We start from the raw sequence: 27,581 nt of genomic DNA, 5'->3' as shown, positions 1-27,581 counted from the left end.
GTTCACTTAGGGCCCCCAAAAGCCTAGGGCCGGCTCTGACTGGTATGGATGTGGGTACACAGACCAGTGAGCCACTGCGGCCCCTCATGATGAGATTCGTTTTTGTGGCCCCCACCCCCATCAAAGATGCCCATCCCTGATCAAAGCAGCATGGAATGTTGAGTCTATTCCTATGGGGAAAAAAAAAAAACTATCATACATAAAGTTGAGAGTTAGTGTGGACTCAGTCTGTAGAGAGCAATGTGTAGGTCGGCTGCAGTCGTAACTCCAACAAAAGAAAACACTATGTCCATCTTTTCATGGGTTTTAATAATGACAGTTCAGCCACCATTCACATCATCAGACTAAAACTGACTTACTTTGTTCACACACAAATCATGAAACCTTATACAAGAAAGCATATTACAAAACTAACAGTAGTGAAATGGTAAAGAAGAAAAAAAGAGAAAGGCAGAAGGAAACTTTTTTTTTTTTTTACAAATAAAAACAATCTTCCCTCATCATTCTGGCAAACCAGAATTCCTCCCACCTCTTACATCATCAACATGTGATAATCTTAATCCCAGCCTCAAAATGTTATCTCCCAAATACATTAAGACATTACGGGCCAATTTCCCAGACACAGATTAAGACTAGTCCTGGACTCAGAAGCATGTTTGGGTTGTGCCGTGGCGGAGGTCTTTGTGGGCTATACTCAGCCTTGTCTTAGGATGGTAAGTTGGTGGTTGAAGATATCCCTCTAGTGTTGTGGGGGCTGTGCTTAGGCAAAGTGGGTGGGGTTATATCCTTCCTGTTTGGCCCTGTCCGGGGGTGTCCTCGGATGGGGCCACAGTGTCTCCTGACCCCTCCTGTCTCAGTCTCCAGTATTTATGCTGCAGTAGTTTATGTGTCGGGGGGCTAGGGTCAGTTTGTTATATCTGGAGTACTTCTCCTGTCCTATTCGGTGTCCTGTGTGAATCTAAGTGTGCGTTCTCTAATTCTCTCCTTCTCTCTTTCTCTCTCTCGGAGGACCTGAGCCCTAGGACCATGCCCCAGGACTACCTGACATGATGACTCCTTGCTGTCCCCAGTCCACCTGGCTGTGCTGCTGCTCCAGTTTCAACTGTTCTGCCTTATTATTATTCGACCATGCTGGTCATTTATGAACATTTGAACATCTTGGCCATGTTCTGTTATAATCTCCACCCGGCACAGCCAGAAGAGGACTGGCCACCCCACATAGCCTGGTTCCTCTCTAGGTTTCTTCCTAGGTTTTGGCCTTTCTAGGGAGTTTTTCCTAGCCACCGTGCTTCTACACCTGCATTGCTTGCTGTTTGGGGTTTTAGGCTGGGTTTATGTACAGCACTTTGAGATATCAGCTGATGTACGAAGGGCTATATAAATAAATTTGATTTGGTTTAATGGAGATTCTCTTGATGTACTTTTTAGTTCAGGACTAGGCTTAATCTGTGTCTGTGAAACCGTCCCTGAAGTTCTCTTCTCACATAGTACATCCTCAGTGCCCAAAAGTCTTGATCTCAGTTTAAAGGCTTTCATCTCCCACATCCATTAAGACATGACTAGGTCTGTTCTCTCTTAGTACGCGCCCACTTCCTCTACTGTATCTCCCCTATAGGTCAGCAGTTGGCGTGACAGCCCTGTTGCCATGGCAATAAATGATGGCCGCACATCACGTTGTGCTCTGTCGGTAAGCAGCAGGGCGCTGGGCACGGGGTCGCCAGCCCATGGGGATCCCTTTCGGGGGTCTGTGCTGCAGCGTCCTCTCACACGCAGCAGTGCTCTGGAACGCTGGCGTCCAGTAGAGTCTCCTCACACCTGGGCTATAGGGTCATCTCTGACCTCCTATACGGTTGGTCCTCAGTCGCAGCGTGGTGTTGTTACCTCTTGTTGGAGGTGCGCACCTGGTGTCGGACCCAGCCTGTAGGAGCTACAAGGACAGAATGATTACCATCAGGGCCGTAACCAGGGTTTGAGTTTTAATTAGGTCCAGAAGGATTAGATTATTATTTTTTTAAATTAAAGCTAATTTACTGAATTTCTATACAATTCAAATACTTAAAATGCTATTTGGAGAACAGCAAAAACAAGCAAAATTGACCCCAGCCATTATCACCTTGGCTGATGTAGGTTCATTACCCTCATTCAACCTACAAACACATTGCCTACTAGCTACACAGTTGTAATCTTATACCCCTGAAAAGGGGTGGAATATGACACATTTTTCACACTGACACATAGCATCAGTCAGTTGTAATGACGATTTGCATAAAATCATAAACTCTTGAAATTACATAGCGTTCACATTTGTATTCCTAGGCATTACTGATCAAGCTCTGCACAAACAAACATCAATGGAGCACAGATGATTGATTTTATTATCACATTCACATGAATTATTAGAATATTACTATCGATTCTGTATTAATATCAGTGATGTATTGGTCAAAAAAAATAAATGTGTGAAACGGACAAGATGAACAACCACCGATATAAAATGAAAACGTGACATTTTTAGAATTGCATAGTTTGCATTTTAATTATTTTATTTAACCAGGTAAATTGACTGAGAACACATTCTTATTTACAGCAATGACCCAGGGAATATTTAAAACATTTTTTTGTACTGTACTTTTATACCGCTGTGCCACTCGGGAGGCCTGGGAATAGTTAAAGGGGAAAGGAATACGCCAATTGGAAGCTGGAGATGATTAGGTGGTCATGATGGTATGAGGGCCAGATTGGGATTTTAGCCAGGGCACCGGGGTTAACACCCCTTATTTTGTGATATTCAATTGGTAGTTACAGTCTTGTCTCATAGCTGCAGCTCCCCTACGGACTCGGGAGAGGCGAAGGTCAAGAGCCATGCGTCCTCCGAAACAGGACTCTGCCAAGCCCCACTACTTCTCGACACACTTGCTCGCTTAACCCGGAAGCCAGCCGCACCAATGAGTCAGCCGAAACACCACCCAACTTGAAAACCATGTCAGCAAGCAAGCACCCGACCCACCACAAGGAGTCGCTAGAGCACAATGGGACATAGCCCTTAACCCGGACAATGCTGGGCCAATTGTGTGCCGCCTCAAAGGTCTCCCGTACACAGCCGGTTGTGAAACAGCCTGGGATCGAACCCAGGGCTGTAATGACGCCTCAAGCACTGCGATGCAGTGCGTTATACCGCTGTGCCACTCGGGAGGCCTGGGAATAGTTAAAGGGGAAAGGAATACGCCAATTGGAAGCTGGAGATGATTAGGTGGTCATGATGGTATGAGGGCCAGATTGGGATTTTAGCCAGGGCACCGGGGTTAACACCCCTACTTTTACCATGTGTCCTTTTGCCAAGTGCCATGTGATCTTTCGTGACCACAGGCACCCGTTTAACGTCCCATCTGAAAGATGACACCCTACACAGGGCAATGTCCCCAATCACTGCCCTGGGGCATTGGGGGGAAAAAACAAAAAATATTTGACCAGAAGAAAGAGTGCCTCCTACTGGCCCTCCAATCACTTCCAGCAGCATTTAGTCTTCCATCCAGGACCAACCCTGCTTAGGTTCAAATGTAAGCCAGCAGTGGGATGCAGGGTGGCATGTTGCTGGTTGTAGGCCTATAGGGAAGATAGGCCATGTCGAGATGCTCATTTAGAAACATATAATTTTTAAAGTTCCTAACTTGTTTGATAAGATTTTCTAAGAGGACCTCGCATAGGGCCCCAACTCTAAGTTTGGGAACCACTTTACTAACCTCTCCGCTTGCTTCCCCTCTCTCTACGTCTTCTCTCCTTCCTCCTGCATGCATTGCAGACGGCCTCAGCCTCACCACTGAGCGCCACATCACTGTTTGTCTCAATAGCCTACTTTCTGTAAAGCAAAGTTATTATGAGAACTTAGTAGCGTATTTTTTCTCCTGCCGAGGTAGACGCCGTGTAAAGTTAGGTTCTTACTTCATCCTTCTAGCTGGCTAAGAAATACTAGCCAGAGCCCTTCAATATTACTGTAATAGAAGTCCCTGACATATCTATAAGCGACTACAAATTGTGCACTCATTCTCCGAGTCGGTCTTTATTTAGCTCACTCGGAGCCGGGGTGGTTCGTCTGGGTTGTTAACTTCTAATATTGGATTTGGACGCCATGTGTCCTGCATCTTGATTAGGGGTGTGTGACGTCATAACACTCACAGCGTGGCTGTCCTGGCGGTCTGGGGTTGCTGGCACTGCTGCCAAAGGAGGACTGGAAGTTGTGGATGGTCTCCTGCAAAATCTGCCTCTCTCTCCCCTGCAGCAACAATTCAGATGAATAATAATAATACATTGTATTTATACATTTTAATTGGATGTATCAAGCTGTGATCCCTCTTTGGTAACTAAAACAAATAGATAGGCACGGAACACAGAGGGGGGTTGGTAAATATTGAACACACCTTCCCAGCATTGAGTTCAGAAATAGCTGCCAGTATTTGTTGTCTAGGCCCGTCTGTCTTAATCCCAAGTTCCTTTAAATCTCCATCTGTTAGAGTAAGGAAAGCCTCCATATCCACCTGTATTGGATGCACATTGACTGAGTGAGTAGATGACATGAGATTTAAACCACAGCTATGAACATTTTAGGATAAGTAGCAAATACACAACGGCTAAAGCTACAGTGAGGATAACGCATACCTCTTGCTCTTCGAATATGGGCTGGTATTTCTCCAACGAGAGTTTCTTCAGGATACTGGACAGCTCATCTGGGTGTAGTGAGAGATCAGCAGAGATAAGCAGAGGAAGGGATTGTTTTTTAAAGTATTTACATCAACCAGAGATGCACTGTCTCACCCTCGTCGGTGATGGTGCCACTGCTGGAGCCGCCGCTGCTCTTGGAGCGCGGGTGGGAGGAGGCAGAGGACAGGGAGTCCCCTGGGGGAGGTTTGGGGGTGGGGGATGGAGACGGGGTCAGGGTGGGAGAGGTGCTCTTGGAGGTAGAGGAGTTCCCAGACTGGGGTCTCTTCTTTAGGTCAGCTTTCTGTAAAGAAAATAGATGGGTGTGAATCACTTGGCACACTAGTTAACACTGACATGTTGTAAGCATGTATGAGCCTTTATAATGTCTTATAACAAGGTTTGTAATAGGTTGTCCTTCTACGTATCAATATTATATCTGACCCGTCTGGAGTGGACGTCGCTGGACACCAGGCTGGGGGTGCTGTGGATGTCTGGGAGACTGATGTCAGGCACGGTGGGGGCAGGAGCAGGCACAGGGGTGGGGCTTGGCACCTCTGCTGCCTGGGCCTTTGGATCCAACAGGCCTGCAGCTCTCTTCCTCTGGGCAGCAATTTGTGACAGGACGCTGTCTGAACTGCCCCCTTTGGGGAAGAGAAGAATCACAGCCCGTGAGTAGCACTACCACTGAGTAGTACTAGCACTAGCCGTCTGCTCAAATCTCACAGATAAAATCAAACCAAATAACATTTTATTGGTCACGTACACATGGTTAGCATATGTTAATGCGAGTGTAGCGAAATGCTTGTGCTTCTAGTTCTGACCGTGCAATAATATCTAACAAGTAATCTAACAATTTCACAACTACCTTATACACACAAGTGTAAAGGAATGAATAAGAATATGTACATATAAATATATGGATGAGCGATGGCCGAACGGCATAGGCAAGATGCAGTAGATGGTATTGAGTACAGTAAATACAGTATATATATACAGATATGATGAGTAATGTAGGGTATGTAAACATTATATGAAGTGGCATCCAATTGAGTTGAGTCAGTATGTTGGAAGCAGCCACTCAATGTTAGTGGTGGCTGTTTAACAGTCTGATGGCCTTGAGATAGAAGCTGTTTTTCAGTCTCTCGGTCCCTGCTTTGATGCACCTGTACTGACCTCACCTTCTGGATGATAGCGGGGTGAACAGGCAGTAGCTCGGGTGGTTGTTGTCCTTGATGATCTTTATGGCCTTCCTGTGACATCGGGTGGTGTCGGTGTCCTGAAGATCAGGTAGTTTGCCGCCTGGTACGACAACTGCTCCGCCCACAACCGTAAGGCTCTCCAGAGGGTAGTGAGGTTTGCACAACACATCCCCGGGGGCAAACTAACTGCCCTTCAGGACACCGACACCACCCGATGTCACAGGAAGGCCATAAAGATCATCAAGGAAAACAACCACCCGAGCCACTGCCTGTTCACCCCGCTATCATCCAGTTGCACAGGGCGGGGTCGAGACCCAGGATCTTGAGCTTAATAACGAGTTTGGAGGGTACTATGGTGTTAAATGTTGAGCTGTAATCGATGAACAGCATTCTTACATAGGTATTCCTCTTGTCCAGATGAGTTAGGGCAGTGTGCAGTGTGGTTGCGATTGCGTCGTCTGTGGACCAATTGGGGTGGTAAGCAAATTGGAGTGGGTCTACGGTGTCAGGTAGGGTGGAGGTGATATGGTCCTTGACTAGTCTCTCAAAGCACTTCATGATGACAGAAGTGAGTGCTACGGGGCGATAGTCGTTTAGCTCAGTTACCTTAGCTTTCTTGGGAACAGGAACAATGGTGGCCCTCTTGAAGCATGTGGGAACAGCAGACTGGGATAAGGATAGATTGAATATGTCCGTAAACACACCAGCCAGCAGGTCTGTGCATGCTCTGAGGACGCGGCTAGGGATGCGGTTTGGGCCGGCAGTCTTGCGAGGGTTAACACGTTTAAATGTTTTACTCACGTTGGCTGTGCTGAAGGAGAGCCCGCAGGTTTTGGTAGCGGGCCGTGTCAGTGGCACTGTATTGTCCTCAAAGCGAGCAAAGAAGTTGTTTAGTTTATCTGGGAGCAAGACATCGGTGTCCGTGACGGGGCTGGTTTTCTTTTAGTAATCCATGATTGACTGTAGACCCTGCCGTCACGCCCTGGCCATAGAGAGGGTTTTATTCTCTATTTTGGTTAGGCCAGGGTGTGACTAGGGTGGGCATTCTAGTTTCTTTATTTCTATTTCTTTGTGTTTGGCCGGGTGTGGTTCTCAATCAGAGGCAGCTGTCTATCGTGGTCTCTGATTGAGAATCATAATTAGGCAGCTTTTTCCACCTGTGTTTTGTGGGTAGTTGTTTTCTGTTTGCACCAGGCAGAACTGTTTAGTTTTGTTCCACTTTGTTATTTTTGTTTCAGTGTTCAGTTTGAATAAATAATCATGAACACGTACCACGCTGCGCTTTGGTCCTCTTCTTCAGATGAGCGTTACAGAACTACCCACCACCAAAGGACCAAGCAGCGTGGTAAGGAGGACTGGACATGGGAGGACATCCTGGACGGCAAAGGATTCTACACGTGGGAGGAGATCCTGGCCGGAAAAGATCGCCTGCCATGGGAGCAGGTCGAAGCAGCAAGGAAGGCAGAGGCAGCTAGTAAAAGGGCCAAGGATTACACAGGGACAAGGCTGGCACTAAAGACCGGGAGGCCACTCCCCAATTTTTTGGGGGGGGGTGCACATGGGGAGATTGGCTGAGCCAGGTTGGAGACCTGAGCCAACTCCCCGTGCTTACCGGAGGGAGCGTCGTACTGGTCAGGCACCGTATTATGCGGTGGAGCGCACAGTGTCTCCAGTACTCGTTCTTAGCCCGGTGCGCTACATCCCAGCTCCCCGCATCTGCCGGGCTAGGGTGAGCATCCAGCCAGAAAGGATTGTGCCAGCTCTGCTCTCCAGACCTCCAGTACGTCTCTACGGCCCAGGATATCCTGCGCCGGCTCTGCACACTGTGTCTCCAGTGCGTCTGCACAGCCCAGTGTGTCCTGTGCCTGCGCCCCGCACGTGCCGGGCCAAAGTCACCATCCAGCCAGCATGGGTTGTGCAGGCTCTAAGCTCAAGACCTCCAGTGCGCCTCCACGGCCAAGTGTATCTGGTGCCTATCCCCAGAAGGACAGGGCCTCCTGGATGTCTCCCCAGCCTGGTGAGCCCTGTGAATGCTCCCAGAGCCAGGCCTCATGTGTGTCTCCTCCCTTCAGTGATGATCCATGGCAAGAAGCCTCCAGTGATGATCCATGGCACGAAGCCTCCAGTGATGATCCATGGCACGAAGCCTCCAGTGATGATCCATGGCACGAAGCCTCCAGTGATGATCCATGGCACGAAGCCTCCAGTGATGATCCATGGCAAGAAGCCTCCAGTGATGATCCATGGCACGAAGCCTCCAGTGATGATCCATGGCGAAGCCTCCAGTGATGATCCATGGCACGAAGCCTCCAGTGAGGAGTCATGGCACGAAGCCTCCAGTGAGGAGTCATGGCACGAAGCCTCCAACGACGGCCACCAATCCAGAGCCTCCAGCGACGGCCTCCAGTCCGGAGCCTCCAGAGACGGCCTCCAGTCCGGAGCCTCCAGAGACGGCCTCCAGTCCGGGGCCTCCAGAGACGGCCTCCAGTCCGGAGCCTCCAGAGACGGCCTCCAGTCCGGAGCCTCCAGCAATGACGGTGCCCAGTCTGGAGCCTCCAGCAACGACGGTGCCCAGTCCGAAGCCTCCAGCAACAATGGTGCCCAGTCCGGAGCCTCCAGCAGTGTTCAGTTTGAATAAATAATCATGAACACATACCACGCTGTGCTTTGGTCCACTTCTTCAGACGAGTGTTACACCTGCTATATAAGTCGTGTCTGAGCCGTTGAATTGCGACTTTACTTTGTCTCTATACTGACGCTTAGCTTGTTTGATTGCCTTGCGGAGAGAATAGCTACACTGTTTGCATTCGGTCATGTTTCCGGTCGCCTTGCCATGATTAAAAGCAGTGGTATGCTCTTTCAGTTTTGCGCGAATGCTGCCATCAATCCATGGTTTCTGGTTGGAGAATGTTTTAATAGTCACCATGGGTACAACATCGCTGATGCACTTGCTAATAAACTCACTCACCGAATCAGCGTATACATCAATGTTGTTGTTTGACGCTATCTGGAACATATCCCAGTCCACATGATTGAAGCAATCTTGAAGCGTGGAATCAGCTTGGTCGGATCAGCGTTGAACAGACCTGAGCACGGACATTTCCTGATTTAGTTTCTGTCTATAGGCTGGGAGCAACAAATGGAGTCGTGGTCAGATTTGACGAAAGGAGGGCGAGGAAGGCTTTGTAGGCGTCGCGGAAGTTAGAGTAGCAATGATCCAGAATTTTTCCAGCCCGGGTCACGCATTCGATATGCTGATAAAATCTAGGGAGCCTTGTTTTCAGATTAGCCTTGTTAAAATCCCCAGCGATAATTAATGCAGCCACAGGATATGTGGTTTCCAGTTTACATAGAGTCCAATGATGTTCTTTCAGGGCCATCGAGGTGTCTGCTTGAGGGGATATACACGGCTGTGATTATAATCGAAGAGAAATCTCTTCGTAGAAAATGCGGTCGGCATTTGATTGTAAGGAATTCTAGGTCAGGTGAACAAAAGGACTTAAGTTCCTGTATGTTGTTAGGATCACACCACGACTCGTTAATCATAAGGCATACACCCCCGCCCTTCTTCTTACCAGAGAGATGTTTGTTTCTGTTGGCGTGATGCGTGAAGAACCCAGGTGGTTGTACCGACTCTAACGTATCCCGAGTGAGCGATGTTTTCGTGAAACAGAGAACGTTACAATCTCTGATGTCGCTCTGGAAGGCAACCCTTGCTCGAATTTGGTCTACCTTGTTGTCAAGAGACTGGACATTGGCGAGTAGTATACTCGGGAGCGGTGAGCGATGTGCCCGCCTACGGAGCCTGACCAGAAGACCACTCCGTCTGCCCCTTCTGCGGCGCCGTTGTTTTGGGTCGCCTACTGGGATCTGATCCATTGTCCAAACAGAGGATCCGATTTCGGGAAAGTCATATTCCTGGTCAAAATGTTGGTAAGTTGACTTTGCTCTTCTATCCAATAGTTCTTCCTGGCTGTATGTAATAAGACTTAAGATTTCCTGGGGTAATAGTGTAAGAAATAATACATAAAAAAAACAAATACTGCATAGTTTCTTAAGAATGCGAAGCGAGGCGACCATCTCTGTTGACGCCAGTTCAGTAATCATTTGATCTCTGCTCAGGCAGTAGGAATAGTCTGAAAGTGTGTGTGTGGTGTGTGTGTGTGTATGACACCTAGCCAAGTGTGTTTTCATGTGCCTGTACCTGAGCGGTTGTGTGAGTCTGGCCCGTGGCGGTTGAGCCCTGCCACCCCGTTGGAGCCACCTGAGGAGTGGGGGGAGTGGTAGTTGCCTGAGTTGGAGGGGGAGGTGGATGAGGGGCCCTTGGTGAGGCTGGGGAACTTAATGGACCTGCTCACCACACGACTGATAGAGGTCTGTGACACAGCATGGAAGGAAATAATAATTTTTCTTCACTTCAAAATCACAATTTATCATTGAGTTTCAATTACAGTAAAAAAAAAAAAAATTGGCAGCAACGTGTGACTCACAATGTCAGAGTTGCCGCTGCTGTTGAAGTTGGCTTTGCCTGGTCTCTGTGGCATGGGCAGCCGTGAGGCTTCGCTCTTGCCCTCTTTGATGACCCTGGAGCGGTCTGAGTTCCACGGCTCAAAGTTCGACGGGGGCAGAAAGGGTGGGATCACTGCCTTCAGCTTGTCGTTTGGCAGACGGGTCAGCGGCGCCCCATTTCTCAGCTGAAAGTTTAGTAGAAGCTTCAATCAGTTCAATCACGCCAGCATTGCATTATCTATGCCGTAGCATACACAGTAAATAGTCTATGGTCCCCAGTCCGGACAGAGCATCTCCATTTTCACAGTTTTCTGTCAATAATATCCACAATGTGTAGCAGTTTGCCACAGGACTCCATTGTTCACTTCAACTGAAGTTTCAATGAAATGTAGCCACAGGGCTTATCATGGTTAATTCACTTAAATTCAAAACCTCTTCAAATGTAAAGACTCCTACCATTGTGGTTATTAGAAAGTCATCCTTCTCTGTGCCCGTTCTGCCAAGACCTATGAAACAGATACAAATAAATCCATAGGTAGTTTAGTAGAACCATACATGACATTCTTTCATGTTCCTGTATTCAAGGCCCAACTGTTTCAGCCACTGACCACAAAATAGAATGTTTCAACTAAATCTCTCAGGAGGAATATGGCCATTGTGAAAAATGAACCGTTTCAAAACATCAGGGAAACAAGATGGCTTCTAGGAAATGCCACTTACAGACATTTACCATACTTTTGTTTAATTCCCATTTCTCACAAACAATCCATGCACAATCAGTAGGACAGCTTATACAATACTAGCTAATTCTTGCTTATTCTAAACTGACTATACTGTAAAAAGAAGTACTGCAAAAATTCTGTTTACAAAACAAAAACTGGAACATTGTTATTGGGAAAGGTCTTATTTCCCCCGTGTCTCACCACTGTCTTTGCTCTTGGCTGTCCAGGCCGTGCTGCTGTCAGTACTCCCCATGGCTGCAGGGGGTGACACCACCCCGCACGGGGTGGCACTCTTCCTCTCAGCCTTCATGGTGGCGTCTAGAGGTGCCTCAGGTTCATCAGGGAAGGGGGCCAGGCGGTTGGAGGATAGCCCGTGTCTTAGAGTGTGGGTCAGCTTAAGCCTCCTGAACCTGTTAGACATCCTGTTCCACCACGACTGGACAGGAAGGAGACAGTAGTCATATGCCATATGATAATAAACAGAGTGCACAACATACAGCCCCTGGGCGAAACGCATCCCAAAATTGGATTTAATTTGGCCCTGATCTAAACAGTGCCTGACCTTTAATCCTCCTCTGTCATCAGGTGGTACAGGGACATTATTAAGAGACTGCCTGCTCTTGGAGCCAGTGAGGGGAGTCCTGCCCCTGTGTTTTCCCTTGTCTTTGTCCACCTGCATGCAGACGGACGCCAACAACCTCACCAGCTCAGTGTCTGTAGGGAAGAGAACGGCAGAGTGTGACTTGGGTGCATTGGGTTTACCAGGTGTACTAAGCACTAGCAATGATAACACATATCACAGTGCAAATGCATTATAACACTTCACACGGACTATCTGCACCAGTAAACTCAGAAGCAGCGTCAGATTGTGTTGTGGTTTTACCTGGGTCATTCAGCAGCATGACCAGGTCAAAAGCAGTGTAGCCATTCTTGGCTCGCAGGTTGACATCTGCACCCTGACTAAGCAGATACTTCACCACATCTTTATTCCTATGAGCACAGGTACGAAAGAAGAAAAGCTTAGATTAGAAGACAACTTAAAAATCACCTTGACTGTATACACCGGTCAATGTTTTAGAACACCTACTCATTCAAGGGCTTTTATTTATTTTTACTATTTTCTACATTGTAGAATAATAGTGAAGACATCAAAACTATGAAATAGCACATGGAATCATGCATTTACCAAAAAAGTGTTAAACAAATTATATTTGAGATTCTTGAAACAGCCACACTTTGTCGTGATGATAGCTTTGCACACGCTTGGCATTCTCTCAACCCTCTTCATGAGGTAGTCACCTGGAATGCATTTCAATTAACAGGTGTGCCTTCTTAAAAGTACATTTGTGGAATTTCTGTCCTTCTTAATGCGTTTGAGCCTATCAGTTGTGTTGTGACAAGGTAGGGGGGTATACAGAAGACAGCCTATTTGGTAAAAGTCCATATTATGGCAAGAACAGCTCAAATAAGCAAAGAGAAACGACAGTCCATCATTACTTTAAGACATGAAGGTCAGTCAATATGGACATTTTCAAGAACTTTGAACGTTTCTTCAAGTGCATCAGATGACCTGGCCACCACAATCCCCCGACCTCAAACAAATTGAGATGGTTTGGGATGAGTCGAACCGCAGAGTGAAGGAAAAGCAGCCAACAAGTGTTCAGCATATGTGGGAACTCCTTCAAGACTGTCGGAAAAGCATTTCAGGTGAAGCTGGTTCAGGGAATGCCAAGAGTGTGTAAAGCCTTTATCAAGGCAAAGGGTGGCTATTTGAAGAATCTTAAATATAAAATATATTGTTCAACACTTTTTTGGTTACTACATGATTCCATGTGTTATTTTCTAGTTTTGATGTCTTCACTATTATTCTACAATGTAGAAAATAGTAAAAATAAAGAAAAACCCTTGAATGAGTAGTTGTTCTAAAACTTTTGACCGGTAGTGTATGTGTTTTAGCCATTGTGTGTTTGTGAAGGTGTCTGTGTAGAATAAGAAAGTGTAATCAAAATTGCGGTCATGCGTCACATATGTACCCATGGTACGTGGCCTGCATGAGGGCCGTCCAGCCGTGTACTCCATCTTGTTTGTCCACGTCGGCGCTCTTCTCCAGCAGGAGCTGCACCACCTCCAGCTGCCCACTGACGGCTGCGATCATCAGGGGAGACGCCCCGTCCGGGTTGGCCATGTTCACCTGGGATGGATCTTCCTCCAAGATCTCCTTCACCAGCTGGGAGTTTCCTGGGACACACACATGCACAAACATGCACACACACACACAAACCCACATGCACAAACACACATGCACAAACACACATGCACAAACAAACACACATGCACACGTGCAAACACACATGCACACGTGCAAACACACACACTCACACAGATATGAGTATGAACGCACGCACGCACAAGATTACCACAGACTACTCAATTCCAGCTACATACATTCTTATTGAAACAAAGGTCTCTGTCCTCCACCCAAAAGTCTCAAATATTTTCAGCCCTCTCAGACCCCACACATTCTTCCCTCCCAGGGTTTTACCACAGACTGCATTGAGCAAGCATGCAATACTGCCCAGTGCACATACCATGTTAGATTCTCTCAAACTCACATAGTCCCTACTTCAGGAATGTTTAGGTATGACTCTTTGGTTGAACTACATGCATGGTTGGATTACTTACTGTAAATGCATGGTAGTGTTATGCCCACTCTTGCAGACATAACTCAATATGACAGCTTTCCCCTTACAATGCAAACCTCTGTTTAGTATGTGCCTGTGTCCGCTAAACTCACCTAACTTCAAGGCACTGAAAACATCTGGTCTCCTCTTCTCGTCATCTATGCAGGTGGTAAAAGAACAGAAGATGAATGTACCTAGAGACAACAAAGCTCAGTCCAAATCCACCAAGAGAGTGGACCACAATCACATGACTGCTAGCCAGGCAGACCGATAAGGGAACTCAAAACATGTGACTGGTCCTTTTAGTCCTGAACTGTGGTTAAGGTTAATGTGCTTACCATAGCGTACAATAACAATATATGCATTGTAAGAATTCAATGGAGAACATTTTAGCCGTGACTTTGAGATCTCTGATATATCAATTGAACAGCAAAACAATAGGGAAAATGCAAGCAGAAAATATGTTATATATGTTTTTCAGAACTGTTTGGCTATAATGACCATCGTTATGTTTGGAGGAAAAGGGGGAGGCTTGCAAGGCGAAGAACACCATCCCAACCATGAAAGCACGGTGGCAGCATCATGTTGTGGGGGTGCTTTGCTGCAGGAGGGCCTGGTGCACTTAACAAAATAGATGGCATCAAGAGGGAGGCAAATTATTGGAATATACTGAAGCAACAGCTTAAAACATCAGTCAGGAAGTTAAAGCTTGGTCGCAAATGGGTCTTCCAAATGGACAATGACCTCAAGCATACTCCCAAAGTTGTGGCAAAATGGCTTAATAACAACAAAGTCAAGGTATTGGAGTGGCCATCACAAAGCCCTGACCTCAATCCTTTAGAAAATGTATGGGCAGGACTGAAAAAGCGTGTGCAAGCAAGGAGGCCTACAAACCTGACTCAGTTACACCAGCTCTGTCAGGAGGAATGGGCCAAAATTCACCCAACTTATTGTGGGAAGCTTGTGGCAGGCTATCCGAAACAGTTGACCCAAGTTAAACAATTTAAAGGCAATGCTACCAAATACTAACTGAGTGTGTGCAAACTTCTGACGCACTGGGAATGTGATGAAATAAATAAAGGCTGAAATAAATCATTCTCTCTACTATTATTCTGACATTTCACATTTTTAAAATAAAGTGGTGATCCTAACTGACCTTAGACAGGGCATTTTTCCTAGGATTAAATGTCTGGAACTGTGAAAAACTGAGTTTAAATGCATTTGGCTAAAGTGTATGTAAACTTCCAACTTCAACTGTGCGTTGTCTTTCCAGTTATACAGGATGATGTGGTTAATTGGCATTACTGAGTCATGTTGATCATTAGAATGGGTAACTGGCTGAAGAAATTCTAGGAAGATTCAGATGTTTAAAGGGATAGCCCACCCCAAAATCAAAGTTTGTTTCCATTATAGCTCAAAAGGTGGTCTTGCATCTGCTTAGAATGGGAATTACTGGCACTAACCATCTAAATACTAGGCTTAAATGGTGCCAATCTTTCCCATTCACTTGAAATTGAGGCCTGCAGATTTTTCCTAATATCGCAGGATCTACACAGGAATTTGGGGGCGAAAACGTTCAAATAAAAATTGTTTTATTTTGGGGTAAACTGTCCCTTTAAGGTGGTACTTCTCTACCTACGTTCAGAGGGCCACAACATCGCGGGACGTTCAGATAGAAATATATTATGTACAACAGACTTGCCTCTCTGACATGTAGAGTGAGGAATCGTGTCAGCTCTATTTGTGAAATTTCTATCTGCAGCGTTCAGTTTGCGTCCCGCTGCTGAACACAGCCCTGCTATAATAACAATTTGTCAAGAAATGCAGAGCTCAGACGTTTTCAAGGGTAGGTTTCAAATTCGCGTTCCCTCCTGTGTACTTCTTGGCCAAAGACAAGAGGCACATCAAAGAGAACAGGTGTCTAAGGGGGGGAACTCTGTAACAATGTCTCTTTCTTTTAGACACCCAAGGTGTGACCACTGCTTTACTTTCAATTGAGTGTCAATTGTAGTGTTACAATAAAGCTTTGAGTTAATTAGAAAATGTTCACAACAATCGAGACTACTACCTATGAGTGACCAGTACAAGATCCGCTGAAGACTTCCGTTTAGTCTCAAAGATGAACTTGTTGCGATCTTATCTGTGTATTGACTAACGACAATCATATCAGAAATAGAAAAACTGCTTTGTGCCTTGTTGGCCTAATTTGACTGCATATCAGATTAGTGTTCTCCTGAATGCCTCTTCAGTGGGACAGATATCCCTGAATCAGCATCAAGGCCTGTCAACAATAACATTTCCTCAACCAATTGAAAACTAGCCTAAATGTTTTGAGGCTGGGTGTAACAGAGTTAGATGGGGGTCTGTTCCAGTCCACCTAAATAGGCTTAATGAAAATACTGGAAAACTGATTTCCAACAGTGTGCAACCAACCAGGGTTCAAATCCAAGTCTCATACATGTCACAAGACTGTGTTAGCCCGTAGAGATAAGGCCTAGACGTTGCTAGGGTTACTCATCACATTAGTGTGGTTCGTCGAACCACCTTCATTACACATGGAGAGAGTAGTGAACTCGTGGCTGTTCTATACCTGGCTGTGGGCGCACGGTGGTAATGGAGTCCAGGTAGGCCTTGACATCCCTCTGATTGAGCTGCAGCGATAGCTCGAAGGCAGTCTTGGCCAGCACGTTGACCTGGTCCGGGTCCGCACCCCGCTCCACCAGCTGCTGGGCCACGACCACCTTCCCGCTCAGCGTGGCCAGCATGAGGGCACCCCAGCCCGTGGTCTTCTGGGAAAAGTTCACCTCCGCCCCCCACTCCAGGAGCAGGCGAACGGATGCCTCGTGGCCATGCTGTGAGGCAGCAAGGAGCGCCGTGATATCCATGAACTCCCTTCCACCCTCGTCTCCGACGCTGTTGTTGCTGTTGGTGACACCCTCAGCGAGCGCCAGGTGGTCATAGTCGTCGACGTAGGCGCCGCTCTCCAGGAGGAGCTTGGCCACATGGGTGTGGCCCCCTCTGGCCGCCATAGTCAACACGCTGGCCCCCATCCGGTTCCTGCCGTTCATCTCCGCCCCGTTCTCCAGCAGGATGTGGGCCACATTTAGATGGCCAAACCTAGTGGACGACAAGACAAAGTCATGGAACTGTCCAAATAATTCCAAAAACGTACTAAGATCATCTTAAGTCCATTGGTAAGCAATGAACGAACAATGATGTTAATGCTTATTGTTTTGAAGACTAGGAGAACCTTCATATGGGGTCATATGTCACATGGTACACAGGTGACCAGGAAGTGTTAGGAGAGAGGAGAGCAGTCATGTCTAGACGGGATACAGCCTATGTCAAATTGACATCAAAAGTTTAAACAAATGGCCTTTTTGGTAACGCTAACCATTTTCCTAACCTTAACCTAATTCTCCTAACATACCATGTTAATTATCCTTACTTGCTATGAAAAGTCCATTCTGAGAGACTGTATACCATCTAGTCAAAACCAAGGGGAGCATATGTTTCTAATCATTAAGATGATCTCTCTCTTTAAAGGTACACTCAGAAATATGACAGATGCAGTTCTAAGTAAACAGCATTGTGGATGAATTTACGCAACAACTAAGACCGTTGAAGCACGAGCGTACTTTCAGCACCAAGAGTTGTCCATTTCCGATTGATTGTGCCGAGGCTGCTGCTTAAAGTTTCAGTACCACAATGTAAGTTACTCAAATCTGGCTTATTGTGAGATCAATAACTATGATAAACAGACCTACATCATCAGCAAGAAACATAGTAAAAATCAATTATAATAGTAGCAAGCTATCAAATTTAACCTCCGGTCCTCCTCATCTTCTCTCTCTCCTTGTAAAACTGAACAGAACATTGGCTATAGGCTAGTCCACACACATTTTTTGGGGACTAGACCATTCAAAGATGATTTTTCGAAAGAAGCATTTGACTCGCCTCCTAAACTGACACCATAGGCCTACATAGGACAGCCATTGGTTAGGCAGCACACAAAAAAGTTTTGGATTATCAAGAGCAGAGCAGGCCCGGGGCTCAGGGTTGAAATATCCATTGCAGTGTAATGCAGCCTAGTTTTATTTACACCATCCCAGCTGCTATCTTAGAAATATAACATTGCTCTGTGCTTCTCTGAGCATGGACTTGGTAGCCTATAGGCCCAGCCTGGACAATTCACGTCCTCGGGGGCCTGATTGGTGAAGACAGGAGGAGAAATGGAAGTGAATGAGGGTGAAGTATCGAAGGTGGTAGGTGTGGTGAAGTTATCGGAGACTGAGGTATGCACCGAGGATCAGGATGAAGAAGAGTCTGACGGTAGGAGTGAAGTTCCTGGAAAAAGTGGACTCTTGCCTTTTGGCTGATCCATTTGTGGTTTCACGGTGGGTGAAAAAAAGAGTTGGGTCAAGTGATATCGGTGAGGGTAACTAGAAGTGGTCTAGTTTCTGTTTCTGTTGGGCAGAGGAAGAAAGCGCTCGAAGTAAAAAGAATGGGGGCAAGAAAAGTGAGTTGTTTCGTTCTGAAGAAAAGGGCACCAATGAAAGGAGTGATAACTGGAGTAGCAGTAGATATAAAGGCTGACCAGCTGAGGGCAAAGATTCCTGGTGTATGTGATGCTCGTCGTTTGATGCGACGCAGACAGGGTGGCGAGAGTGGGGAAACAGAAGAGTCATTGTCTGTTCTTTTGAGTTTTGAAGTTGAGTCTTTGCCTGACAAAGTGAAGTTAGGATATATAAGTTATCCTGTACGAGTGTATGTGCCGAACACATTAAGATGATACAGGTGTCAAGCTATTGGGCATGTGGCAGCAGTGTGTAGGAGGGAGGGTCCAAAGTGTGAGACATGTGCAGAAGGGTATGAGACAAAGGAATGTGTAGTACTGGGGAAAGTAGTGGAATGTGTTAATTGTAGGGGTGCCCATGGAGGTTGAGGTTTCCAGGGTTAGAGTAGAGCAGAAGTTGTCATATGCTGAGGCAGTGAAGAAAGTAGAGGAAGATAAGTTAAGGGGGAGGAGTGGTGAGAGTAGCAGAGATATACCAGTACAGAGGGATAGGCCAAAAAGTCAAATAAGTTTCAGTAAGATTTGGATTTTTAGCATTTATAGCAATAGTTATTAATTGTACTGCAGGGATGGATCGTAAGTCTCCGAAAATTGAGGTTGTTGTGGCAGCTGCTCGGTGTGCGAGACTTGTCAGCAGAAGAGTTACAGGATGTGTTAAGTGGTGATGTCCCATCCTTTCATGGTGATGGCATGAGGTAGGAATAAATACATTTAATTAGTGGAGTGTTACGTTTATTTTACATGACTTTGAAATTAGAAGGTATTTATTTAGTATATTTAAATTTTTCAAGTAAAGTATAAATGCAACAAATTGGATGCCACCTGCCTGAGTTACACCAGGAACGCACAATCCCTTCATCAGTGCTCAGACTGTCCACAATAGGCTGAGAGAGGCTGGACTGAGGGCTTGTAGGCCTGTTGTAAGGCAGGTCCTAACCAGACAACCCCGGCAACAACGCTGACTATGGGCACAAACCCACCGTCGCTGGACCAGACAAGACTGGCAAAAAGTGCTCTTCACTGACGAGTCACGGTTTTGTCTCACCAGGGGTGATGGTCGGATTCGTGTTTATCGTTGAAGGATTGAGCGTTACACCGAGGCCTGTACTCTGGAGCGGGATCGATTTGGAGGTGGAGGGTCTGTCATTGTCTGGGGCGGTGTGACCCAGAGTCATCGAACTGAGTTTGTTGTTATTGCAGGCAATCTCAACGCTGTGCGTTACAGGGAAGACATCCTCCTCCCTCATGTGGTACCCTTCCTGCAGGCTCATCCTGACATGACCCTCCAGCATGACAATGCCACCAGCCATACTGCTCGTTCTGTGCGTGATTTCCTGCAATACAGGAATGTCCGTGTTCTGCCATGGCCAGCGAAGAGCCCAGATCAATCCCATTGAGCACGTCTGGCACCTTTTAGATCAGAGGGTGAGGGCTAGGACCATTTCCCCCAGAAATGTCCGGGAACTTGCAAGTGCCTTGGTGGAAGAGTGGGGTAACATCTCACAGCAAGAACTGGCAAATCTGGTGCAGTCCATGAGGAGGAGGCACTGTTACTTTTGATTTTGACTCCCCATTTGTTCAGGGACATATTATTCAATTTCTGTTAGTCACATGTCTGTGGAACTTGTTCAGTTTATGTCTCAGTTGTAGAATCTTGTTAGGTTCATACAAATATTTACACATGTTAAGTTTGCTGAAAATAAACGCAGTTGACAGTGAGAGGACATAACTTTTTTTGCTGAGTTTACATTCCTACACAGGCTCAGGGGCCAGTGATGGCATATCATTCACCAACAGGATTTCTTGCACAGCCTCGGCTGTGAAATCACAAATATTCAGCAGCATTCACAATGATTCCAATTTCCTTACACTTCTTCTCCGCTTGTGCTGTAAAGTTCATGACCATTACAATAAATAATACAAAGTCCACCTTTTTAGCATTTCACTATCCTTCAGTTGACGAGAAACCTTCACTAGTCGTGGTGGCTCTTCTACCATAGACAAATTATATAGAGAGAAACAGTCCTATAATTCCTATAATAACTACAACCTAAAACTTCTTACCTGGGAATATTGAAGACTCATGTTAAAAGGAACCACCAGCTTTCATATGTTCTCATGTTCTGAGCAAGGAACTTAAACGTTATCTTTCTTACATGGCACATATTGCACTTTTACTTTCTTCTCCAACACTTTGTTTTTGCATTATTTAAACCAAATTGAACATGTTTCATTATTTATTTGAGGCTAAATTGATATTATTGATGTATTATATTAAGTTAAAATTAGTGTTCATTCAGTATTGTTGTAATTGTCATTATTACAAATAAAATAAAATAAAAAAACGTCCGATTAATCGGTATCAACTTTTTTTTGGTCCTCCAATAATCGGCATCGGAGTTGAAAAAGCATAATCGGTCGACCTCTTCACATGACTAAATCTTTCACATTTATGACACTGAAGGGGCTTGTGCACAAAAGCTCATGAATCCTAACTTTATATGAGAAGGGAGAAACTATGAATCAAAAAACTGTAGCATGGATAAAGTTCATTACGTTTCTCCATCCACCATACAGGTCAGTCAGCGTGCACCAACCACTCCATCGATGTCTTCAGTTATATCCTCTGCCTTTATTTCTTGAGCCACCCTCAAAATAACCCCCTTGAAAGGCCCCCTGCTACGAAAATCTATACAGGAAACAGTCCACTCCGATATCTTTTTGAGTCTTAAACTTGTTCTGCTTCGCAGACACAAAAAATCTAAATAAGACCACTTCTTGTGACTCACTTTCCTTCAACACATGCCAGATTGTCCTCGAGACGTTAAACATATTTCCCAAGTAGCATTGATCCAAAACCCTCACTCCGAATAAAAACGAGTGTGGTGGTTTCCTATTTTCTACCACAGCTTTACTTCTTTCTCATTTCCCTTCTTCCTTGCCACTGAACCCACTACTCTCACTTTCTGTACTATTATATTACTAGCAGTTTCAAACAAAACCTAAGTTTCCACCATCTTCCTGACCAGATATGGATAATTTGATTGAGACCACACTACAGGCACACTCGAAATTGCACGTCCAGTGGAGAATCAGAGATGAGAGACGGCATCGGCCACACGTTGATATGTAGCCTAATAAGCAACTCATTTTAAAACCCTGAGAAATATTGAAATGTCATCAATTACAAATTGCATGACCCTGAACTGGACTAGATAAAAAAAATACTAAACCCTCCCATTGACTGAAATGGAAAAAGTATGACCCTCCCCCCTTTCCCTCCAGGTACATTATGCACATAATAATCCATCCCTTACTGCTCGAACACCCAATATCTGAGGTGCTACTCGTGGCAACGTCATTTCGAGTCTACATTTAAGATTATCTTTATGGAAACTCACCCCTGGCTAGTATAGATTGTTTAATGTATTCATCATACACAATCTGTGTTGTGCATATATTATAATACAATTATAACATTTTAATCGGGGACACACCCATTTAACATCTGTATACATGATTGACCAATATCATGAGCACAAACTGGTAGCAACCACACCTTGTAGCCTGCATGAGAGGCGTCCAGCCATAGTTGTTACGGCTGTCCACCGAAGCCCCCTTTCGCAGTAGAAATCGGACCAGATTCTCATGTCCACTCGCCGAGGCAAACTGCAACGCGGTGTTGCCCTCTTCATCTGTGCAATCCACTGGCACTAGCGAAAGTCCCCGTGAGATGTCCACAACATTGCATTCCGATCCCGCTTCTGACCGCAGTCTGCTTTGCCTCCCGGAATCTTTCGCCCCGGGATCAAGAATCCCTCGAGCAGTTTCGTAGTCTCCTTCATCACAAGCACGAAACAACAACAGTGCGTTTGCTGGAACACCTAAATTCATCTCCGAGGTTAGTTTGAGTTCCAGTTGTGATGTTCTAAAACTTTTCTCCTCCTTAATCCAATGTCTATCGGCGGCCCATCTCTGAAAAGCATGACGCACTAACAAGAGTAAAGTTCTCTCCTCGAGTAATACGGCGTTTTGGTTTGTACTATGACCAATATTATCACACAAATTAAAAGCATAAAGCTTTTTATTTTCTAATGTAAATCATATTCGCAGCCAGTTACTCTCTCGTCTCAACCTCTGGAAATGTTGCCATTCTACGCGTGCGCAAAATGAAGACAATGTAAGAGCAGTCTTTTTCGGACCACCTCCCTTTTATTGAAAAAAAGAAAAAAAAACGTATCATTGGACGAAAGGAGTCCTTTGGAACATTAGACTAAATAGTTGAGGGCTACAGACCGTGATGTATGGTTAAAATAAAATCGATCACATTAATTTATAGTATAGTAGCCTAGTATGAATATTTAATGGTCAACTTTAATATTCATTTAGGCATGATAAAGGACATGGAATTTTGGATATAGGCCTACTGTTCTCTAGGCTTATAAATGAGAGAACACGACACTTTTTTAGTATCTGAAACAATGTGTAGACTATGACGTTTCTCTTTACGCCACTACTATTGTTTTATATGGCTGTTTATTCATTTGGAGTTGTGGTTGGTCATTTAATTGGCAGTTGTCTTACGTGAATGTATTATAAACATGCATATGCTCACTATGGAACGGTGAGGTTTTAAGAATACAATCAAGATAGTTTAAGGATACTTTGAGCAAAATCCATAATATACACAGACACTTGCTGCAGTCAGAATCTCTACTCTTCTCCTGAGTGTGTTCGTTCACTCCCCCTCATAGATTACAATGGGTATACGTGTGGGCTAGAGGTAGTCTCCACTTTATTAATCGTACACCAATCCATTCCTTTTAAATCTATGGGGGAAATGGAGGGCAATGAAAGAGTGTTCACTACCCTTTGGGGAGACTTATTGAGGACCCTAATGGTTTGATCAGTTTTCAATACTTGAATGTGTCACCACAGATAGACAGCAGAGGGAGCCATTCTCCTGTGAAATGCATTGTGTGTGGTGGAGTCGACTACCATTTTTTAAGGTCAATTCATTTGAGGGTCACTTTCTCCTCTCATAACTCTACTCCACACACAGTTTATAAGCCTAACTGTAAGGATCCTTCTCAATGAGTAATGTTCTTTTCAATTTGTGGCAATCGGCCAAGTACAACAGCCATGGCCCTCGCATCAACTTTTCCAATTACCCTGTCAAACATTGATAAATAGCTCAATATCATCAGCACCGAATCAAGGAGCTGGAGGTCCACTCCACAAGTGCATACTGGGACACTTTTTATAATAGAAACAACGGCTATAAATTAAAAGATCTGACAAGTCCGTAGTAGTTTGTCTGCCGTTACTGCTAGGAGGCCTACATTGGCCGGTAGGACGTTTAAAGCACAAAGCTGTTTGTTACTGTAAAGTCATATAAAATCTCACTGATCCATAGACAGGTTCCACACAACGCTTTTTGGATATAATGAAATGAATATTCAGCAGGGCAATTCATGCTCTTCACATCAAATCAAAATGTATTGGTCACATACATATGGTTAGCAGATCTTAATGCGAGTGTAGCGAAATGCTTGTGATTCAAGTTGCGACAATGCAGTAATATCTAACAAGTAATCTAACAAATTCACAACTTTCTTATGCACACAAATGTAAGGGCCGAATAAGAATATGTACATATGGATGAGCGATGGCCGTGCGACATAGGCAAGATGGTATAGAACAGTATATACATATGAGATGAGTAATATGTAAACATTATTAAGATGGTGTTATTTAAAGTGACTAGTGATACCTTTATTAAGTCCATTTATTAAAGTGGCCAGAGACTGAGTCTGAGCTGTCGTCAATGAAAAGCATTCTTACGTAGGTATTCCTCTTGTTCAGAAGGGATTGTGCAGTGTGATGGAGATTGTTTCGTCAGTGGACCTTTTGGGGCGGTAAGCAAATTGGAGTGGGTCTAGGGTATCAGGTAGGGTGGAGGTGATATGATCCTTGACTAGTCTCTCAAAGCACTTCATGATGACATAATCAAATCAAAGTTTATTTGTCACATACACAATTTTATTTGTCACATACGCCTTCTTCACCACGCTGTCTGTGTGGGTGGACCATTTCAGTTTGTCCGTGATGTGTACGCCGAGGAACTTCAAATTTACTATCCTCTCCACTACTGTCCCGTCGATGTGGATAGGGGGGTGCTTCCTATCCTGAAGTTCACGATCATCTCCTTTGTTTTGTTGACGTTGAGTGTGAGGTTATTTTCCTGACAACACACTCCAAGGGCCCTCACCTCCTCCCTGTAGGCCGTCTCGTCGTTGTTGGTAATCAAGCCTACCACTGTAGTGTTGTCCGCAAACTTGATGATTGAGTTGGAGGCGTGCATGGCCACGCAGTTGTGGGTGAACAGGGAGTACAGGAGAGGGCTCAGAACGCATCCTTGTGGGGCCCCAGTGTTGAGGATCAGTGGGGTGGAGATGTTGTTACCTACCCTCACCACCTGGGGGCGGCCCATCAGGAAGTCCAGTACCCAGTTACACAGGGCGGGGTCGAGACCCAGGGTCTCGAGCTTGATGACGAGTTTGGAGGGTACTATGGTGTTAAATGCTGAGCTGTAGTCAATGAACAGCATTCTCACATAGGTATTCCTCTTGTCCAAATGGGTTAGGGCAGTGTGCAGTGTGGTTGCGATTGCGTCGTTTGTGGACCTATTTGGGCAGTAAGCAAATTGGAGTGGGTCTAGGGTGTCAGGTAGGGTGGAGGTGATATGGTCCTTGACTAGTCTCTAAAAGCACTTCATGATGACTGAAGTGAGTGCTACGGGGCGGTAGTCATTTAGCTCAGTTACCTTAGCTTTCTTGGGAACAGGAACAATGGTGGTCCTCTTGAAGCATGTGGGAACAGCAGACTGGGATAAGGATTGATTGAATATGTCTGTAAACGCTCTGAGGACGTGGGTGGGGATGCCGTCTGGGCCTGCAGCCCTGCGAGGGTTAACACGTTAAATGTTTTACTCAAGTAGGCTGCAGTGAAGGAGAGTCTGCAGGTTTTGGTAGCTGGCCGTGTCAGTGGCACTGTATTGTCTTCAAATCGAGCAAAGAAGTTGTTTAGTCTGTCTGGGAGCAAGACGCCCTAGTCTGCGACGGGGCTGGTTTTCTTTTTGTAATCCGTGATTGACTGTAGACCCTGCCACATACCTCTTGTGTCTGAGCCATTGAATTGCGACTCTACTTTGTCTCTATACTGACGCTCAGCTTGTTTGATTGCCTTGCGGAGGGAATAGCTACACTGTTTGTATTCGGTCATGTTTCCGGTCACCTTGCCCTGGTTAAAAGCAGTGGTGCGCTTTCAGTTTTGCGCGAATGCTGCCATCAATCCACGGTTTCTGGTTTGGGAATGTTTTAATAGTTGCTGTTGGTACGACATCGCCGATGCACTTGCTAATAAACTCACTCACCGAATCAGCATATTCGTCAATGTTGTTGTTTGACGCAATGTGGAACATATCCCAGTCCACGTGATCGAAGCAATCTTGAAGCGTGGAATCAGATTGGCCGGACCAGCGTTGAACAGACCTGAGCGCGGGAGCTTCCTGTGTTAGTCTCTGTCTATAGGCAGGGAGCAACAAAATGGATTCGTGGTCAGCCTTTCCGAAAGGAGGGCGGGAGAGGGCCTTATACGTGTCGCGGAAGTTAGAATAACAATGATCCAGGGTTTTACCAGCCCTGGTAGCACAATCGATATGCTGATAGAATTTAGGGAGTCTTGTGTTCAGATTAGCCTTGTTAAATTTAAGTAAGTGTAACGGGGCGTTCAGTTACCTTAGCTTTCTTGGGAACAGGAACAATGGTGGCCATCTTGAAGCATGTGGGGACTACAGACCGGGATAGCGATTGATTGAATATGTCCTGAAACACTCCGTGATTGACTGTAGACCCTGCAGTACATTTAGACAAGCAATTGGGCAACACTTTACTTAAAGCCTGCAGGTATGAGCCTTTGTGATGTCTTATTACAAGGCTTATAATAGGTTATGTCCCTATGTATCAATATTTCAACTGATTGAGAATTGCTGGTATTTTGTCAAAATCATTCTGAGATGAAAATAATAAGAATTTATAAGGGGTCATACATGCTCACAACAAGACAAAATGCATTATACCTGCATGTTTTAAAGAAAGAGTTACCAACATTCTGCCTATAGATATGCCTTTTTGCTATGTTTAAGAGTTACGTGTTTGTTTGTCCCGTAAGGCAGGTAGGTAAATTGCTGATAAGAGTTGTTATAGCTCATTATGTAAATGTAAACACAGGCACAGTCACTTAGATTAAATCATGAGTGGCTATTTCAGTAAAACTGGTTTAATTCCTCTGATTCATATTTAATTATAACAGTAATTAAACTTCCTGCAGACTACTAATGTATGGAGGGGATGCATAATCGGAATTAATCAAGAGGATTTTTTCCAAAACTGAAGGGTCAGTCAATTAATTCCACCCCTATTCCCACGCCTTTAAACACATGGGGTATTAGACTGTCGGAGCCATGGGCTGTTTTAACGGAATCCAGGAACTGAAGGAAACAGGGTTTGAAGCCTCCAAATGTCAAACTACCTCATACATTGAAACAGTCCCAAATATGAAACATCTGCATATGTTTTCACAGTGCAGTGAGCTTAGGGCTAAAGCAACAATAACTTTTGAAAACACACAGATGTCCCCAAATTATTGGCCAGAACTGATGTATTCAGTTGAAAAGGTTTGAATGTCATTTCCCTCACAGAAATGCCACCAAAAAGAGGCTCTCTAAAGTGATATACTTTTAGTCTCACTGTCCTGTCGTTCTCTGCATCCAAACCCGATCTGAAGTTCTGTAGGGGGTTCAGTACATTTTTTAAGTGATTCATTCTCAACAAGACCCACAACAAGGGAAATGTGTTCCAGCCAAATCTAATCTGAAAAACAGAATAAAAAACCTTCCAATTTATTTAGGAGAAAAGGGTAATTGACAACTAATTTGGAGTATCAACTATTTATCTCGCTTGCAGGCTCTCTATCTCCCTCTCTTTCTATTTTTAATTACCTGTAGTTTTTTTTTATGATCTAGTCATGACAACTGAAGTTATGTTGTGACTCCCGTCCCGAAGTACAACTATAATAACTCAAAACATTATTTTGATGAACTAACTGGCTAGGTGTATCATGACATAAACAATGCTGT

General features: G+C 45.0%; 1 protein-coding gene across 1 annotated transcript; it reads right to left on the bottom strand.

The window, feature by feature from the left end:
* Positions 1-291: 291 nt before the first annotated feature.
* Positions 292-23,538, bottom strand: anks6 (ankyrin repeat and sterile alpha motif domain containing 6). The gene is made up of 16 exons (XM_021562489.3): positions 21,942-23,538; positions 16,397-16,923; positions 13,920-13,964; positions 13,159-13,363; positions 12,009-12,115; positions 11,688-11,839; positions 11,327-11,561; positions 10,860-10,909; positions 10,385-10,588; positions 10,099-10,270; positions 5,137-5,336; positions 4,810-4,996; positions 4,654-4,721; positions 4,416-4,532; positions 4,174-4,270; positions 292-1,927 (listed from the first exon to the last, which is right to left on the bottom strand). Exons 1-16 carry the CDS (start codon positions 22,274-22,276, stop codon positions 1,878-1,880), a joined length of 2,751 nt encoding a protein of 916 aa, XP_021418164.1. The 5' UTR covers positions 22,277-23,538; the 3' UTR covers positions 292-1,877.
* Positions 23,539-27,581: the final 4,043 nt, after the last annotated feature.

This window comes from Oncorhynchus mykiss, chromosome 15 (assembly GCF_057628025.1).
Source record: "Oncorhynchus mykiss isolate SJ-2025 chromosome 15, ASM5762802v1, whole genome shotgun sequence".
Classification (NCBI taxonomy): domain Eukaryota; kingdom Metazoa; phylum Chordata; class Actinopteri; order Salmoniformes; family Salmonidae; genus Oncorhynchus; species Oncorhynchus mykiss.
The sequence above is the reverse complement of the archived record's forward strand: the minus strand, read 5'-3'. Positions and strand labels throughout refer to the sequence as shown.